Source organism: Aulostomus chinensis, chromosome 15, assembly GCF_037954235.1.
Source record: "Aulostomus chinensis isolate RoL2024-O1b breed Wild chromosome 15, RoL_Achi_v1.0, whole genome shotgun sequence".
Lineage (NCBI taxonomy): Eukaryota > Metazoa > Chordata > Actinopteri > Syngnathiformes > Aulostomidae > Aulostomus > Aulostomus chinensis.
In genome coordinates, this window is record NC_141334.1 from 1,263,175 (window position 1) to 1,283,349 (window position 20,175).

Genomic DNA, 20,175 nt, shown 5'->3' on the forward strand with positions numbered 1-20,175 from the left:
TGCAACTTAATAAAAGCCAAGAAGGAAACTGGGCCTCCATTCAACCAAATCGAAGGAAAATAAAACTGAGCAGGAAAATGACAAGAATGGAGCGGCAGCACAGCGAGAACCACTGACGGACCGGCAGGTTCCAGCTGCCAGACAAATGTTTAAAGGAGAACGAGAACTTGTGGGTAAACTTTTGCTGTCTGGCCTCATCGATGGAGACCCCCCCCCCCCGTGCGGCTGCAGGGGGCTGAGACCAGCGCTCAGCATTCCCCTGTCTGACCAGTAATGGACCAGTAGCCCTCCTCCAACTCTTGGAGTCGACAAATATTCTGTTGGCCAAAGGGTCTTCTCGGGTGCTGGTTTTGCCAGGAACGCTCCGGCCACATGTCTGATTGTTGAATTGTTATTCCCTAGTTTCTATGATGCGTAACCCTTGTGACTTTTGACAGAGGTGTGCTAACACTTCCCACCCGCTACCACTCATTGTGCTAAGCTAACGAGCAGCCAGCCAGAGCGGAGGAGGGCATGTACCTTCCTGCCTGATTCCAGGGAGGATGGACACAAACCTTCCCCACAGGTTGGCGTCCTCCTTTAAAAACTGAAACGGCCCATTAAACACGAGGATGTTATTCTTTGCTGCTTTCTTTTTCACTGTCATGTTGCTGAGGTGGGAGGGCGGCGGTGGCGGGGGGGCAGATACCTTCGTAAGGTGATATGTAAAGCGTCCCATGCATTTTTTGGAACAGAGGGGAGTGACGGCTCGAGACGAATCCAGCATCCTGGGAGGAGCTCAGCTGCGCCTCAGTGCAGACACGTTTAGGGGAATGAAGAAGGGGGCTCTCATAATTTGACCCTCAAACGAAAGCCACCAGCACACTGATGAGCGCGGCGGATGAGCGAGGGAACGGCGAGGTGATGCAAATGAGGATCAACAGAAATCCGACCGAGGGATAAAAAAAACCAAACAAATCTGAACAAGGCACAGAATTTTCTGCAAATGTTTGAAGAAACTCAAATTGGTACCAGGAGTTAGGGAGGTGCTGAATGGTGAAGCTCTCTACAGTGATTTCTGGCAACATCTGGCAACCCCCCAAACCCATCCCCTCCTTAGAGAACCAACCCCCCACCCCAACCCCACCCCCACACACACTTTTGTCCTTTTTTTGTTTTATTTTTTGTTTTTTTTACACACAAAACATTCCACCTACATCTGCAGACTAGACTAAACAACGGGCCTTTCTGTAAGCCTCCATCTCTCCTCACTAGACGCGATCCCGAACCATCGTCACCTCCTCTGTCCCCCCTCCCGCTCTCCCCCGGCCCCAAAAACAGCTCAATGTCCCAAAGAGGACACTCGGGTGAGGGGCCTGTTTGGATTAGATGTAGTACTCTTTCTTTTCGTCTGAGTTGGTGTGGCCACCCTCTGCGTTGATGATGGCTGTATCTGCGTCCGCTGCGTCGTCTGCTCCTTTGGCTTCATGAGTGAAGTAGGTACCTGCGGAGGAGGAGGAGGAGGAGGAGGCCATGAAGGATAGTGTCACCGACTGGATAATAGCCTGCTGCCTCGATGACACAAAAGATTAAAATGTGCTCCTACATCCCGCAGCACCTAATTATGTAAATCTTTCACCATGTGGCCTTTTACACAAACCCACCGGCCGACTGCAATATTCAGATTACACATCATTTCCCCTCTTCTCCATTCAAGATTGGCACACAGAAATCAGGGTTTTGAAATGATCTTGAGCGTGGAGAAGAGCACGCCTCACACCTTCAAATTAACCTTGTCAAGTTCCGGGAAGGAAAAAAAAAAGGAACTCGCGAGCCACTTCAAACCTAATTTCCAAGCAGAGGCTGATAATGAAGGCAATACTCCACATGGTGTGAGGAAGGGACCTGCCTCAAAAATAAAAGCACAAATGCTGCTTGAGTCGACAGAAACGCGGCCGCCACTGGCGCCGCAGCTCCAGAACGACGGCGGGCGATTCATTCAGGTAGAATCCAATTTTGTCCGTCTCTCTCTCTTTATTCCTCTCAGCGCAGCAGCCTCGGCATTCATTGTCCTCATTTCAGAGTTTTATGACAGTTTGTTCTTTCATGAATGTTCTGGTCTCACAGGACTCGGTGACCTGACGGCAGGTCAACTGTATCTGGGCGTCAACAAGTCTTAGCGTCGCTTAAGTTTAATACTCGCATCTGATTGGCTGCTGGGTGTCAGATAAGTCCTGTGTACCAAGTAACATCCTGATTTACTCTGAATCTTGTTAGCATAATGTTGGCGTTCATGCTGGCAGGTGGATTCATGTCCCGTTGCCGTGGAGATGTTATGGTCCGTCCCTGCTATGAGGACCACTTTCGTAACGAGCGAACCTGACGGGATGGTCATGAACCTTGGAGGCTTGCGTCAAACCCCTCAGGTGCCACTGGGTTTGTGGCTCGAGACAAAACTTTAGATTCGGTTTGGAAAACAAATTCAAATGACAAACTACTGGTTTGAATGTTTTCATGGTTGGCGACCGAGGGGGAAGCTGGGTGACGCCATTCAAGACGTCCATCATCAGGAATCAATGAGCAGGCAGTGGGCTAGTTTAGGAAAACCGCGACCTCAATTCCTCTGTGGTGCCAAAGATGGAGAGCGTCGGCAGAGGGAGGGAGGGCTGAACTTCATAGTCGGCTACAAGCCGTTACTGACAGACGGTCGTGACACAAGCAAAGCCAGAGTTTAGGGGCCGAGAGGGTGAGAGTTGTGGGGGTTTACGGTGACAGGCCACCGGAGGAATCACCAACCTGAGCCACCTACAGCCCCCCCCCCCCTTCCGGGAGCCAACACACGCATCGCATCCTGACTCCTCGTCTCCAGCAACTGAGAGCTGACAGGCGTCCGCCCTCAGCAGATAACAAGAAAACGTTTCTGCACCTTTAAATTGCCTCATTTAAAGTTCTGTATCCAATTTCCTCTCATCCTGTGTGCGAAACTTTAAAGTGTGAAATTCGTTATAGATTATAATTATGTCCGTTATGAGGGCAGCATACAAGACACTTCCTGATATTCATCAGACTGCAGGAAGAATGTCATTTTACTCACCACTGGTAACCGGGAACACCAGAACAACAGAACAAGTTACAAAAGAAACAAAGGGAGACAGGGACGCTCTGCGTCTGGTACTGTCTTAAATCATGTCAAGAAAATACGACAAACAATTCCATCCCTCCATGTTCTCCCTCTTCTCCTGTTCAGGGTGGTGGGGGTGGAGCCTATCCCAGCAGCCTTCCCCCTGGACGGGTCACCAGTCCATGGCAGGGCCAACACATGTGGACAGACAGCCTGGTAAAAGCGTAAGAGCTGAAATCCTGGTTATGGAGGATTTCTCACCTTTGTGTCTTGCAAAGTAGCGTCCCAAGACAATGAGTAGACAGAGCATGGCGAAGACCACCACAGCGACCACTCCTCCGATGACGGCGTGGTCCACCGTTCTGGGCGCTCCCTCCCCAGCTCGAGAGTCTGAAAGGAGCAGAAACACAGACTGGCCATTATTTCTCTCCGGTCACCGTTGGACTGAAGTCGGAGGAAGCAGGAGCGCCTGGTTTACTCAGTGAATCGGTGAACCGGGTCATGATGCCGCGCCTCTCTCGTTTGGTTCTGACGTGTAAATTCTTGCTCTCAGAAATTTATTTTGTGTTTTCATTTGACTTATTAATCTGTTTTGGTTTGCTTTTTAATTTTTACCAATGTTCAAACTGAAGATTCCAATCCAAATACCAGAGCAAAACTTCCGTCTCCCGCTGTGAGGGTTGTTGACAACCACTCACTCGGATCCAGACGGCTGTTTAACCTGGGAGGGACAACAGGAAGTCCCGCTGTTTCTGACCTTCCTGGATGGAGACGCGCGTCTCACATCAGCTGAATGCAGACTGCAGACAAAATCTATACAAGACACTTTTACACAACAATGTGCACAAAAAGCATGAACGAGTTACTGTGCTCCTTTGAGGGAGGAGGGGCGGCTTTCATCCACAGCAGAAGGAAAAGAAACAAAAAAGACGACAAGCAGCCGAAGCGCTGGTCTTTAATTCTATGTGAAAGTTATTGATCAAGTGTAGGGATCCATGACAACCCAAAGTTAATGTCCGTTTGTGGACGTGATTGGTCTTTCACGGCACAAAGGAAAAGCTAATTTGTTCATCAATGGTGCAGACGGCGCTACAGGACGGCGAGAGAGAGAGAGAGGCGGATTGAGAGATACGGAGCGGCTCACCTGGTTCAGGTAGGTTTCCCATGTGACCCAGAAGTTAATAACGGAACGTGACAGCAGCCTGCCACCACATTTGAACTTCACCTGCTGTGTTAAAGGCCCACAAGCCCTGGGTGTCCATCTCTCTCTCGAGAAAAAATTCAAACACTTGATGTCTTATTTTGCGACCCATGAAAACACTTTTTGAGATCGTTATGCCCCTCCCCCATCCGTCACATGACACATTGAAAGCCCAAAGACTTCTTAAAAGCAGCAGGTGCAGAGCAAGTAACTCCCTGACATCGGTCGCCAGGGCTTTACAGTGATGTCATCAGGACACTCAACAACCGCCGAGTCTCAGCCGTCAGCCCCCACCATCAGCCCCCACCATCAGCCCCCACCATCAGCCCCCACCATCAGCCCCCACCATCAACCCCCACCATCAGCCCCCACCATCAACCCCCACCATCTATTAGCTGGAGCTTCCAAGCAGACCCCCCCACGCTCCAGAGATCTGAGGCCACAATTTATTAAAGAATCACGGAAACAGACAGAGAAACATCAGGGATGATATCAGCTGTCGCCCACCTGTGTTACCCAACCCACAGGGACGGGGTGGGGGTGGTGTGTGTGTGTGTGTGTGTGTGTGTGTGTGTGTATGTGTGTGTGTGTGTGTGTGTGGGGCGGTGGTGGTGAGGGGGGGCATTGCTGCCTGTCAAACTCAACAAAACGCTCACCTGATAGATCTAATAGGTTATTCTGACTTCAGATTTTCTTTCTTGGTGCCGGGCAGATTCAATTAAAGTGAGCAGCAATCCCTCTGACATCCCATCGCTCCTGCCAGCCGCTAAAGCTGTGCTTTAACACACTCTCCCATTACAATGTTAATGTGGGCTTTGGGGAGGGAGGGAGGGTGAGGACGCATCCGAATGCGTGAGTGTGTGTGTGTGTGTGTGTGTGTGTGTGTGGTCAGTCCAATGGAAAGACATTTGACCTCAACATCTACAGCAGCAAGGTGCCACGTTAGTGACAGGAGATTTTATATCATCACAAAGAAAACCAATAAGAGACATGGACACATTCCTTCCAAACACCAGCAGGGGGCAACACCACTGGTTCCAGGAGGAAATCCAACAGTACAGAAGTCTGACTTTACTGATTTATGACCTTGCTAAACAACTTCCTGGTGAGTTTACGGTCTTGATCACTAGTTTCAGCTCTTCTGGAAACTGTGGTGACTCAGAATTCATGACAGAAGTGTAACGACACACATCCATGGCTCTGCGCCGTCACCACCAAATATGGTCACATCTGGCAAAAACAAGAACACGGATTGGCCAAAATATCAAGATCAAGCCTCCACTGGGCCGGTGCTTGGCATTTTCTTAATGTCCTACACCTGATTGGGGCTTCACAAACAAGAATATCAAAATATGAATATATGAATATCAAAGCTAATCCGCGGGGGGTTACAGGTGAACTTCCTCTCACTGGAGTGATTCCCAAACTCCTCTGACCCACTTTGTTCATTCCGTCTGCAATAACTAGCAAACGTTTCATTCATTTGCTGCGCTGGATTTGAAATAAAGCTTGAGACTGAATTTAATTAATCCAGAAGCTCTAATCTCCTTTTTATTACAGGTGGCATCTAATTAATAGATATGATGTCATCGACTCATTTTACGACCCTCTGTACTTCACTGAGAAGTCATGTACTTTTAATATATATACATATACACTGTGTATATATATATATAGTATATATATACTATATATATACAGTATATATGTATATATAGTATATATACAGTATATATGTATATATATAGTATATATATAGTATATAGTATATATATAGTATATATGTATATATAAACAGTATATATATGTGTGTGTGTGTGTGCGTGCGTGTATGTATGTATATACACATGAGAGCAAATACTGTGGAACAGTAACTCCGTCAGGAGCTCTGGTGACTCCGAGAGCTCTCAACTTTACTGGTCGATCAGTTTGACGTCTAAGGACAAATTCTTCAGTCTCACTTCAAAATATTCCATTTATTCTTGTTTCTGTCCGCACTCGGAATGCTTGATTATGTTTTCCCGTCTCCTGATTTTACTGACGTTGTTCCTCTGAAGCTCTTTGAGGAGCAGGATGAGGTGAACTCGCCTATACGTCATCTCAACGCAACCCTGAGAGGTTTTGGAAAAACATTTGCCTTAATCACACCAAAAAGTGCTGTTTAAAAACCCACTTCACGGTGGGGATGGCAGCTGCGAAGCATGCGCTGTCACTTCATGGAAGCACTCAGCTTCAGTGATACCACATAAAGCAATTTTCCTGTCATATCAGCGAGTATCACTTATGAGCAATTACTGTCACAAAATGAAATACAGTACATTTGTGTTATTATCTCACACACTGAGTCAAACGTCAAATTGCACGGGTCATTGTTTTAGCAATCAAAGGACTGCATATTCAAGGCAATTTGGTTATTTCCTTTTTTCTTGCATGTCGTTCCTCTTCAAGATGGAGAGATCCCTCCATCCAGCTGGGTTAAGAGCAAAAGAAGAGGCAAAGAGGACACAAGGCTTTGCCATTAATGGCTGCTGCCATTTCTATGTGAAAGAGCCAGGTGGCCATTAGCATGGCGACTGAAGCTTGAAGGATCGTTTCCTTCAAGTTCTACCGCTGCCCCCCCCCCGCCAATCATACTGTCAATCAACACGCATTCGTCTAAGCTCTCTCTTTTCCATCGCTAACTGTTTTATGGCACATTTGGTTCAGTTCTCTCATCAAGTCTTCTTCCAGGAACACGCTGCCGTTGTTCAGCAAAATAAAGCCACTGACCGCCGCCGGCTCAGGATCGAACCGCCGGCGAAGCGTCTGAGGAAACACGACGCTCCAGGGATAACTGTGCTGTTGTAATGTCGGTAATAATGGCAACACCAGGTCGATAAAGCACTGCAGATCAATGCAACAAATCATCCCGTTGTGAGGGTTCTAACCAGTTCTTTAAATCTGGAAGAGTTCTCGGCCACGATATCAGAGGGTAACCTCACTGTTGCTCCCCGCCACGGCGCCATGTTGTCATTGAGGCTCCAGATTCCTGCAAAGCAACGAGGGGAAATCTCACTCTGTGAGGGAAGCTAGTTTATGTTATTGTTCTTAACTTTCAAACAATTCGCCGAAATAATCACATAATAAGAACAGACATGCAGTTTCTTATGATTTCCAGAGCTGCGACAAGCTAGCCTGTCTGGGACGAGCTAGTCAGACTGCTCCTAGCTAGCTAGCTCAGAGGGCTCTTTTGTCGTCTCTGAAATAAACGTCCGATGACAGGCTTGCATTCACATTCCCTAAACTGGACTAAGTGGTGCGTGGCAGACTTATCTCACTGCAGACTCACAGCTCAGTGTCCTGTTCAAATGTACTTGATTAATCTGGAATGAGCTTCAGACAAAGGTGTCCACGGGGCTAAACAAAGCCTGCAACAGTCAATCAAAAGTGGTCATTTTGGCAAGAAGAGAAACCAACGTTGAATGTGGGAAGGCAGGGTATCTCATTTTCATAGGACATGTTGACAGAGGCTTGATTTGAGAGAGAGGAGATCTTCTAATTGGATCTTCTAATCTGCTAATTAAGCATTAGCGATTTTGCCGGCGTGCCCATGGTGCCTGCAGATAGAGGGGCAATCAGACATTCAGCAGCTCGACGTGGGTGGGTGTCATAAGAGCACATTGCCTTGTCAAGATCCACTTCCATTGCCCACAACACTCTCGGTTAAAGAGTGAATGTAATTAAAGTCCCATTGAACCTATTCATTGAACCTATTTAAAAATGTCAGTTAAACCTTCGCCTGCTCAGGTAGCGCGTGACACTGCTTACATACAGAATGACTCGGGACACGAGTCTTCTTCAAATCCTCAGAAACTGTTTCCATTTGAAAAGACAGTGCTATTAAAACACGGAGAGAAAACGGCTACGAGGTCAAATAAAGAAGAAGATCAAATCCTTAAAAACAGTTTCATAACATTAGGACTCTGACAATGACATCAGGGACGTTCGTCGCTCACCTCAGCCTGGTCACTGGGCTTGAAATGCTCGGTTGCGCAAGAAATAGCGAAAGCACCGCTCTGGAATTAGTGTCAACCAGAGGAACCAGAGGAGGCCACTTCCATAAAGTTGAGGGGGTGCAAGTGAGACACAAAAACTTGGCCCTTTTTCAATACGACACAGTGCATGCGCACACATCGCACACTTTCCCTGTTCATGGTGTTCCTGGTCTTCCTGCAGATCAATGGTCTAACCAGGTGACAGGCTGGCTCTGTCTGGTTTAGAGGCCTTCATGGTGGAATATCCACATGGAGAGCTGCAGAGATAGCCTGTTAGCTCACTTGTAGCCTGTTAGCTTGGTTTTACAAGCCTGAGGATTTTGGAGCAAACTCCAGGCAAACACTGGACTGAACGGAGATGCTTGGCAAGCACATTTATTGTTTATTACCAGATTTCTGGGCTCTAAACATCCAGATGATATTTCCTCTCGAATTCATTGGATAAAACAACAAATTATATAAACTCATATCGTGGTTATTTTGTGGCTTTCCAGCTTTAATACTAACATTTGCTGTGTGTCTGTATGATTCCATTTTTGGTACCAAACATTGTATTCATAGGAGGAAAAGCAAATGTTCAAAATCCTTCAATAAAAAGCCAAGAGTACATGATCTGCTAAGGAACCTCACACCTTTTTTTCCTCTAATGGAGCCATTCATCATTTATCTAATCAGGGCCAGTCTTCATCCAAAACGTAATATAATTATGGGCTATAACTGTTCTCAGGATATTACACTGTATCTAGGCCATGGCGAGCTCGATAAACACCTTCTAATAATGGCTTTTAGTGGTCTCAGGAGTGACTTATTCCAACACGTCGAGGACTCTCCATGGCTCCCAAGGCCAAATGAGTTTGGGGCTCGTTGCGGAGATGCACATCAGTCCTGTTAATGGGGACAGTGTTTGGAAAAAAAGAAACCCAATGGAGCTTCTCTCCATCCACTAGACTACCTTTTCCTCTCTCATGCGTGATTATCACCCCCACCCCAAAACACACTCTCTGTCTCTCCCCTCCCACCCCGCCATCACTGAGCTACATCCTGCTGCGGTCATTTCAACAGCGGTGGAAAAACTCCTCAGGATTTATGATTGAGGTGGTGAAAGGTGACAAGACGCCCGGCTCGTTTGTGCGTGTTCATGATTTTTTTTTTTATTATTATTTTAAGCGAACATCAAACATCTGGTGATACCCTGAGCTCTGTGAGTTGAGGTCAGACAAGTGACTGGCAGTCTTCACGTTCCAGTACATTCACTTGAAGGCGGAAACAGCAGATTTATTGTATGTTTGTCTGAAAAACCTGGACTTCACCTGTCATCACATCAGCTGGACTAAAACTGGACCTGTCAAAGCCAGCTGGGTTGTGTGTTTGAACCCCTCCAGGATGAGAACTGGCCCGGTGTTCCCAGCAGGAAGTCCATCAGTGCACAGCAACTACAGCCGAAACAACCCACTTCTGGACGGATGAGGAGACAAACTTAATGCCATCTCACCTTAATGTCTATAATTGAATATTCCACGCTGCTAATCCACCAATTAGCCTGGTGCAAGAGGCTAATTTTGTCTGTTTGTTGGCAGCTAGCTTGTACCTTGAATAAATTGTGTTATTTCAGTGATCGACACGGTGACCAAACGAGAACGTCACGCTGGACTGCCGCAAGAGCTGAATGTGACGCTCCCGTCAGCACCGCGTCAGTTCAGCAGTCCGGCTGTGTGCCGCAAATACATCCAACTAAATATCAAATCGGCTAAAGAGAGACTTTGAGTAAATGAAGTAAAGACAAAGACGGGAAATTAAAAACAAACAAGACTGAGAAGCCTGCCACTGGTCGGCCGTCGCCGTGGCCGGTCTGAACTTGCAGCAGAAGCTGGGTGTTTTCAAATGGCCCATATGGGGTTGTTACGTGACGGAGGGAAAAGAGAACCTGAAGAAGGTCTGATTGCAACCAGCTAGCGTTCCCGAGGCCGTCATACTACTGTGAATACACTGCTTCTTCCCTGATTATGAACACCGGGACAATGTTCAATTAACTGGCCTAATGGAGCTGCAACTATGGCTTAATTTCCTGTACATGCTGCATGTTTCAGTGATCCAGAGACAAAATCTCATCAAGGTCAAAGAGAGAAGGAAGGCGCTGATGAAAACAAACGCCCAAAGTCAAGTCCAGTTCTTGGCATATTGATAAAAACGACATCGCAGCGAGTGTGTATTCTGGCGTGATGAGACAGAAAAGTGTCAGTGAAATGACATTAGGGGCTTTGCGTAGATCTGTGTACACAGCAGACGCAGCCCTGGGTGAAGGAACGCTGCCAAGGAAATGAGGGGCTAATCCTGGAAAAGAAGCCCGAGACAATGGCTTCATTTAAATACATGCAGCGAACAGACTGTAGCAGAGGCTCCGGTCAAAGTCACGCTGTTTACATGAACACTTCACGGTTCATCCCACCAGGTCCACCCCTGAAATCAGCCCGGCAGTCTAGGGAGGAAACGTCAGCGCGTGAGCCTGAGTGTGGGGGTCAGAGGTCGAGGAGTGAGCCACTGAGATCACGCAGCCTGGTGATTCCAGCTCAGATTCTTCTGACTGAATTGTAAGAAAATGAATAAAAATGCTGCCGCAGTAATTAAGCCACGATGGCGACTTGGACAAAGACTAAACGTACGGTTGATCCCGTCTTTGCACGAGACGACAAGAAAACAACTTCAACAAAAAGGCCGCGTGGCTAACCCTGTTAGCTTCCTGACAGACAGCTTGAGATAGCTGCTAACGTCTCACCGTGTCGGGTTAATGATTGTTCCCTTTGATGACAGCGGGTCAGCCAGAACAGATGTGATTCCCACCTGGCTGATGTCACATGATGTCTCCAGATGTGCTCCGCTTTCCCTGATCTCATTCTGACTCCAGCGCATTTGTGCGCCTTTACTGCCGCCTGTGTCTGATACACAGATGCTGCTTTAGTGATAATCTCAAGTGTAAATGAGGTTCCTGATTCACCTGCTCCACGCCATCCTAGACTACAGACACGCTCCATGATAATAAAGGATATTGGAGCATTACACACCGACTTCTCCTCACAAAAGACGATTAGCCTTCAGAATCAGGAGAAACTACTTCAGCGATGAAGTTACACTGTAAAATGAGACATACTATTATTTTTAACGATTCTTCTCATCATTCATACATCAAACCAGACGGGCGCCGAGTTGAGCAGCACTTGTGAGAATGCGGCAGCAGTTGGCGCGAGGCAGCTCTGATGGTGCAGGTGTCTCATTTCAGCAGGTAGCAGCGACGCGCAACAGATGGGGATGATTGACAGTCTTGCTTGATGTGAAATGGTCGCACTGATTTGTGTGCATCTTGTGGCCAAGAGCAAACAGTTCAGCATGAAAAAGGAAATTCCAACCGCGATCACCAACATGATTGTTGGAATCTTTTTGAACAAAATGGTGTTTTTGGATGTTCACCCAACGCTAACGCTCAGTGACACAATCCGACAAATCATCAGTATTTGTGTAGCATTTTTCAAGTGTGTCTTATTTTTCCACTCCAGCATGAATAGCTGGCAGTGAGTTAGAGTCCCGACGTCACATGACTGGAAAGCCACAGAACATAAAGAACGCAGAATTTCTGCAGTAGATGAAAGAGAGAACAATGAATTTGGAGGAAACACAAGAGGCAGAAAAGCAGAGGCGCGTCTGGTGTTTGCAGTCGAAGCAGCTGGTTGAGATTTTGAATCCCGAAGTCACATGACATGGAAACGATTGAAAAAAAACCCATAAAGGTTTACAGGGCAAGTATGTTATGTAGTAAAAACAGAACTATATAAAAGTCCTAACATAGAATTAATACCTTTTAAAATTCACCTCAGAACAGAAGCTCCATGTTCTGGTGAGAAGAACGCAGCCACATCACCTTCCATCTGTAGGGAGCGATGAGAGCTGCTGAATGTACACCTCGCCGTCTACGAGGAGAGTCCATCATCTGATAGTCAGACAAAGCTTCAGACGGAAGGGGGGGGGGGCTGTTTGTCACCTGCCGTACTCAGAAACTAATTAATGTGGCATATGTGGCTCATTTGAAGGAAACCCCAGAGGCAGGATTTCACACACAAACACGCCTCATCTTAAATGGAGGAATCCACCGAGGCACTGATGGTACGTTCCAAAACGGTCGTCTGACTTCTCTCCGTCTGAAACGGCTTCTTTTCTTCGGAAATATCAGTACCGGTCTGTTCAGGTCCTCTGCATGTTTTGATGAAATTTAAGAAAAAAAAAGAAAAAGAAGAAATTGTTCCAACAGGCTTCAACCACACGGCCCCTGTGACCAGGTTAAGAGGAAGGCTCATGACGTTCCAGGGATCGTCAGCATCCCGCTGGAACGTCATGAGCCTCATCGCCTTGCACGCACAACAGAACCCTGCTGAAGTCACGGCAGCAGATCCAGTTTGCACCGTAACTCGGCAGTTTTGTTACAAAAGTGAGAATCAGCTGCGTTTGTAGCTCGGCTGGCCAGACGGAGCAACATGCTTCAGGATGACATCAGAGGAACCGCCTGGCCCCGTCTCCCTGTTCTATAGAGAGAACTATGAAGCCATCAAATGAAAAACAATCTGCAGATCTATCAATGAAAGAGTTGTGGCGCTTAATGTCACACAATAACGGGCACCTAATACTCCATTGAAAAGTCCAACTCTAAAAAACACACACAAAGTGCACAAGGAACCGCCAGCGAGAGCTCTATGTTTCGTCTCCCGGTGGCTCGTTCATGGAGGAACGTAACTCCAAAATTTAGCTGGATTCATAACAGGAACACGAGTGTTCTTCAATCTGAAAACATCGGTTCTACTGGAAACGACTGCATCACATACGGCAGGCTACATTTCTGGAGACCTTTAGTTCCCAACGCGATTCATCACCGGACCAAAGCAGCAGCTGTCAGCAACACGGATGATGATGTCACGCTGTGGGGGCATCGCCTGTGCGGTCCTGAGGGTTGTGAGTGTCGGGCCCTCCAACGACAGCAACAACTCTGAATGTTCAAAGTGTCTTCCAGATGGATGACGCATCAAAGTTCTCCTCTGACAGTGGATGTTGTCCGGCGTCGGCGGCCCCACGCAGGAATAAGCGTCTGAGGAACATTGGCTGCGTGTCAATACCTGGAGCTAATTGACCACATTGTGTGCTTGTCATGTAATGAATGCTTTGTCTCTCTAATGACATCTAAATGCGGCGGCTTGGTCCTTGGATGAAAAGGAAAAGTCCTGTGCTCCACCTGCCGCAGTCCCGCTGTGAGCAAACTGGCCATTATGCTGGCGCGTTCTGCTCCACTATTAGATCTCTGAGTGCGGCTCAATTATCCCACGACTTTCCGCCGCGCACTGACAGCCCTGTTGACAGGTGTGTCCTTTCCAGATGCGCTCACCTCTACGAATAGGAAATTAGTCAGTGCAGCCGATAGCTAAAGCAGCTGACATCTCCCCCTGCATGCCCTTTCATTATGAGTGAGGGGATGGAGCGAAGGCTGCTTGAACATGAAAAGGCTGCATTCAAGCTGTGGACCACTTCTGATGGAAACGAGTCCGGTGATTTACCTTGGCATGAGTGGCGTCCGTGCACAGCCACAAATATCCAATCAAAAGGGACGAAAACAGGCCTCTTCAATTCTTGCAGAAACATTTTTACGAGCTCTTGAGAAACTGCTAATGCGCTAAGTTTCAGAGTTGCAGTTTGACTGCTGCCTCAGGGGCCAGCTATGACGTCACCGCGGCCCAATTAACAACTAAATAATACATAGGCTTGAGAACCACGGTCTGCAGCCTCTGGACCAGCTGGCTGTGACTCGCGTCTCCAATTCTCCTTCACTGAGGTCCAGTCAGAGGACATTTCCTCACCGTGTCTAACTTGAGTTATGATTCACCGGTCGATTTCCTGATTTATTTGAACCGGAGACACCGAAGGCCTCTGAGTCGCCTGCCTGAGTAGCCATAACCTGCTCTTGTCTCCTTTCTAGCTCGACAGGGGCTGCATTTAAACACAAAATACACAGCAGTTGGTCATAAAATAAAGCTCCTGATATTGGAAGCTCCAGTTTCTCTTTTCCTCTGTCTGGGTCGGTTGTTTCACGTCAAATATCCCATTGCATACAACAACCAACCTGTCAGGCGTTTTGTTGATGTAACTGATACTTTAGGACAGGGGTAGGGAGCCATGTGCCATGGAGAGGTTCTCCTTCCAACCCAACACTTGAACAGGTGATTCCACTGATTAACACTCTTCTGTGGCTGAAGGTGTGTTAATCAGTGGAATCACCTGTTCAAGTGTTGGGTTGGAAGGAGAACCTCTCCATGGCACATGGCTCCCTACCCCTGCTTTAGGACTTCCTTGTTTATGGACAGTTTTAGTTTTGTGTTTCCTATTATGTGTACCTTTGGATCACGTTTACTTTCTTTATATCCTGATGCTCTACTTTTGCTGCTGGGAACACTTGGAATGTCCTCATCTGAGGGAAGCATCAGGGTCATCTTAGCTTCTTTTAACGTGTCGATCGTACGGCTGATAAAGGAGGCGTGGACTCCAGCTGATGAAGACCTTGACACGTTTTTGGACCGTTTAGCCGTCGGTTGTTAGTCGGTTCTGTTAGCAACAGGGCAGGTTTCGCTCGCTGGAGTCGATCGTCACGACTCCACTCAGCTCCAGTCAGAGCTGCTCACTACCACTGTTATGCAACTACTGTTCCACCTTTAATTCTGCAGGTCTTTGTACCTCCACAGATGCCCGGAGTCCCAAGTGCAGTTGTGTTTATTATCCGCCGGCATAATAAAATCAATCCCTTTGTCTGATTATTCCAGCTCCTCTCAGTCCGACACCCACTCCTGCAGACCACTGGCAGCTCATCTCTGGGCCTCCTCTCTTCTCTGCTGAATGTTTAATTTGTTCTATTCTGCCCTCCACACCTCTTCCCCTCTACCTGGCCTATTTTAGAAGGAAATGGACAATCTCGGGAAGAGCCTTCTAGCTCTGTAGTGTGTCAGCTCCCTCTTTCTTTTAATCACGACAAGTGGGCATCACCATGGCAACAAAATTTGTGAGGATACGGGGAGCAAGGCGGTCAGCAGCGATGCTTCTCGATCAGTCTCTGACTCGGTGTGACACGCCGGCCGAGGGAACGAGGCTTTAATTAGCATCTGAGGCATGTCAGGATTTTGGGTGGTTGCCCTGCTGACACACAAACTGTTAATTATTTACATTCATTTCATAAGGCGCTCTTGCAGCTCTAAGTGAGCGGTCCAAGTAGACGTACTGCTCCCTGAATTATTCAGCGCACAGAAACACACAGACAACCTACAGGAGAGGCTGGCGGGTGCGAGTGGATCTGCTCGGCCAGTTGTCAGGAGCAGAAAATAGGTCGGCAGACAGTAAAACCTATTAAAAGTTGTTTCTTCTTCAACCCCAAATGGAAATCTGTTCATTGCATGTTTGCAGGATTTACTTAAACTGGGTTTAACTGCTTCTGGACGCCTTCAGCGTGACAACCGCTTGTTTAGATTTGTAGTTCTTTCTCTGCGTGTGTTTTAATGGGTTTCCTGGTCAGTTTGTCCAGCCACCAAGGGGCTCGTATATTTGATGCCGTTTGTCAGCTGCATTACACAAAAAATTACAGTTTTGATTTTCACCGAACAGGGCGGAGGGGCGGAGCCTGGGCCAAGAGAGCGTCCAGTACCTTTAAAGGTCAGATTAGTTGCAACGCCACGTGGTGACAGCAGGAAATGGTGTGTGCTTTTTTAATTTCAAATGTGACGATCACATTTATCACAGCTTCCCCTGCGCGTCCGCTCTGAAGAGGCGGGAACATAAATATTCTCTGTGCAGTGAGTGAATCCACAATGTCACATACAAGCATAAATGTCACACTCATGATGCATCATTGAGGCAAAACTTCTCAAGTTTATAGAGACGAAACATCTGGCACAAATGTTCCAAAACACATAAATGTTAAAAACACATCTCCCAGAGAGAGGAGAAGTCATCTGTGGCCGGGCCAATATGAGCCGCCTGCCAACCTCATTTAGAGGGAGGAAGCCTCATTACGGCTGCAGGCAAGTGTGTCTGACAGACGCCGTCGACGCCATGTTAGCAGCCACTTCAACCGCCCGCCGCACGCCCAAACAGGATCAGCGTGATAGATTAAACATGCCAACTTATGTTGATTACATCATACATTAAATTAATCCGTGCATAAAGTAGGAAACATGTCCACACAACATGGAAGTTGTCAAGATGAACACATTATCATGAAGCCAGTTTTTAATTCCGTTTCCTGCATTATTGATGTGCTAAAACAAGACGATGGTGACCTGCTGATATTAAACCTGGAAGCTCTTCTTCTTCTGAGCTAAAACTGAGTCGAAACAACTGTACTGAATTATTCCTGCATTTTATTTGAACGCTGTGATGCTGCAGATCAGCCCATATATGGTTGTGAGCGTGCTGGACTTCCTCTCAGATCAGTGATGAGCAACATTGTCACTGAGCAAAGGATTCAACCTGCAACTCAGGGACAAATGCAACAATCTCGATATTCTAGAATCTCAGCAGAGCCGCCAGTGTCACGTGCGCTCGCTCTTCTGCTTTCGTCAGACATCTGAGATGTTCTCATCCCTCAACAATCTCCCAGTCAGTCAGAAGAAACGCAAACTACAAGTCCATCGATCTTTGTCTGACAGCCAAAGTGGTCATTTGCCACTGTGGAGGGTCACTATTGGTCTCCTGATTAGTGATAATTAGATTCATTTTTCTTGCTTACCTTTGTGACACCTAACATGATGCATATTCTTCCATGAACACCACAATCTCAGGGCTGGCGTCGCTCGTTTCCCCCACAATCCCCCCAATTCGACCCACGTGTCCGGTGAGTGAACTCAGGTTTGATTTCGAACAAAACTAAGCAGAGGCTCAGGAGGAACCCTGTGACCATAAACTGAATTTGTTTTCACAAATTATAAGACACAAAATAACAACGTGCATCATCTTCATTCAAATTAATGAAAATAGTAAATGAGGCCTAATTTTGCCTCCAGAAAACATCATCTCACGCTGGCGATATAATCAGTCTGGGCCTCAAAGAGGATTTTATTCCTCCGTGGCTCCTTCAGGGAAAAACCGTAATTGGTTAGTTAGTGCAACTATTTAACAAGTGCAGTTCCAGAGCAGGGAAGGGAAACTCTCAGCCACCATGTTTATATGCGCTCTATACTCCACTATTATTCCAGGTTTTTGTCCTTATTCTGAAAGTGGCAAAATTCCGACTGAGCTCCTCATACGGCTCAGGAAAATTAATATTCTGTTGATGTGCGACCGCACAAATTCTGGCTAGCTGGGCTTGTCAAAGAGACTACAGCGACTAAGCTAGCACATGTTTTTGATCCAGTCACGAACAGGCGTGTCTCCAGAGCTCCTACATGCTGTTACACGGCCTTCCTCAAATCGGAATATTGCAATTATTGGAATAATAGCGGGAGATGAGTGTGCATGTAAATGTAGCGAGGACATCAGGGCGCGTATGAGTGGAATAAACGCCTTTGTGACACAGTTATAAGAATAGAATCAGTCACTGGGTAGGTTGTAGGATGGAGAGAATCATCAGTGAACTCAGTGATTGACAGGCTGCCAGCACAATGATCAACAGCATGCAGCAGATGCAGGACACACAAGTCAAATAAAAAGACATCAAGAGGAAATATAGAGATACCAACCATGAGCTGCAGGTTCAGTGCTGGGCGCAGTGTCTGAGCACACAAGGAGTTGTGGAGGGAGGTGTGCAACAGGAGAAACAGCATGCAAATAAAGGAGAAACGGGGAGGAGGCAGGGAGGAGGGGGTGGGGTGGGGGGGGGGACAGGGGGAGAAAACAAATGACACCCATAAGCAAGCATTAAGAACACCAGAACATGACAAAAGACACAAGGCTTAAGGGAAATCAAAGGCAACCAAAGGCAGTGCAGAGATAAACATAAGCACACACACGCACGCACACACACACGCACGCACGCACACGCACGCACGCACATTTGTCACAATTCCACTGCTGATGCTGGACGCTCCACTCAGAGGGGACGGCGGCTACTGGTCGAGGAGATATGAAGCGGACTTTTATCAGGAGCTGTAGGCTGCCGGGCTGGAGAAAAGACAAACGACCGAGAGGAAATAATGCTGCAGCTGTCGGAACATAGCTTCGAAAAACTTTCCCATCATGCACGGCAGCAGCTCAAGTAAAATTTAGCAGCCGCAGCCATCAGTGTTGAGACGACTCTGTGGATGCGCCGCTGCTCGCGGGGGAGAGGGAAGGCGTCTCTGCTCCTCTCGAAAAGTGACAGATAATAAATGTATTCCTCAATGACAAAACAGAATTTTAAAAATTGGCGTAGGACTGATTGGTCACTGAACTCATCACCACCTGACATGCCGTTGCTGTAATTCTGGTTTTCTTCCTGGTGAAAAAGGAGAGAAGCAGCACCGACCTCCTCAACATGACCTCACTGGTGGACGTGAAGAAAGTGGAAACCAGCCTGCCGACACCTGACCAGCTGCTGCACAAACTGGGTGTGATTGTCAGACCGCACATTTCAAAATGTTACAAAAATTGGACATGGCCCCCGACTTGGTCTCGCTGCAGAAAAGACAGTTTCAGACGCTGTTTGACGACTTGACAGGCCCTTAGTTTGAAGTCTCGTCTCTGTGGGCTACAACTGAGCCGCACAGCAGCTAAAAACTACACAAGCACTTCAACACTAAGTCAAGACAACAATTTACCTTCTGGCTGCTATTGATGTCGGCTTGTTGGACTTTCAGCATTAAAAAGCTTCAATAAAAACATCTGCATGTTCATCCGTGAGCATTCGTTGGATGAGGGAGGACGACGGTGTTACATCAGGCACTAATGGAGGCAAACGCCAAAGCTGATTTGTCGCTCCAGGGAGGCTCTAATTACCAACTGGCCCGTCTCGCCCACCCTCCAAAACAATGAAGCCAATTTCAAAAACTTAGGCATAATTTTAAGTAAGCGAACACACACACGTGAAACAATTAATTCAACGTTTGACTGACATGGAAAAGATTAATTGGGTCTGATGACATTTCAAAAGTCTGGAGACAAGAACGAAGATTGCCAGAAGCCATTTGTTGAGAGGAAATGGGGATTTTCTTTGTGGGATTTGTCCGAGGAGGCTTTTTAAGAAGATGATGGTCTCATTTTGTTACATCTCTGCCGCCACGGCAAGACAGAAATAGTGTTTTATTGACATCACAGTGTAAAATGACGTCCCGGTGCTGATAAGTGTCCGTCAACAGAACACGGCCTGCGAGCACTCATTAGCCGGCGGGTGGCAGCCACGTGGGACCGTTCAATATGTCTGCTGCTGAGTGATTGGCCGTCCATTTCTGAGAGCCTTCTCCTCATCCACCATCTCGCCACTCCAGGCATGTGCTGTGTCCTCGCAGACATCCACATCAGCTTCATGACGAGTCACCATGCGTCCCATGAGCCCTTTGGTGGCCGGCTGTGACATGACATCCAGCTCAACGCGCAGCGATAACTGCACGCCAATCACAATTATATTGGCAGAAATGCATTAGGTGGAACCCCGAGGAACTGAAAATGCCAACAGGCTGCTGGGCGTCCCCGCTGGCTGCTGGATTACTTTTTTGTTGGATGTTTTTTTTCCTCTCGCTCTGAGTCATCTTGGTTTTAGTGATTTCATACATTTGCCAGAGTTTGTGGCGCCACCCACTGAGCTCCTGATGGAGGAGCTGGTGTCTATTTCTCTCGAACAGTAGTTTTCCTCGCGT

At 47.3% G+C, this 20,175-nt stretch overlaps 1 protein-coding gene across 7 annotated transcripts in view; it reads right to left on the reverse strand.

Annotated features, from left to right (window-relative positions):
• Positions 1–1,147: 1,147 nt before the first annotated feature.
• The window catches only part of cadm1a (cell adhesion molecule 1a), a 330,811-nt gene continuing 311,783 nt past the window's right edge, over positions 1,148–20,175 (reverse strand). For 5 of the 7 annotated variants that reach the window (XM_086225948.1, XM_086225944.1, XM_086225943.1 and 2 more), the window contains 3 exons: positions 18,085–18,117; positions 3,362–3,490; positions 1,148–1,483 (listed from right to left, as the gene is read on the reverse strand). In XM_086225948.1, coding sequence (XP_086082074.1) covers positions 1,365–1,483; positions 3,362–3,490; positions 18,085–18,117 — 281 coding nt within the window. In that variant the 3' untranslated portion in view covers positions 1,148–1,364. The remainder of the gene's footprint in view (positions 1,484–3,361; positions 3,491–18,084; positions 18,118–20,175) is intronic. The other 2 variants (XM_086225945.1, XM_086225947.1) reach the window with 1 other exon arrangement.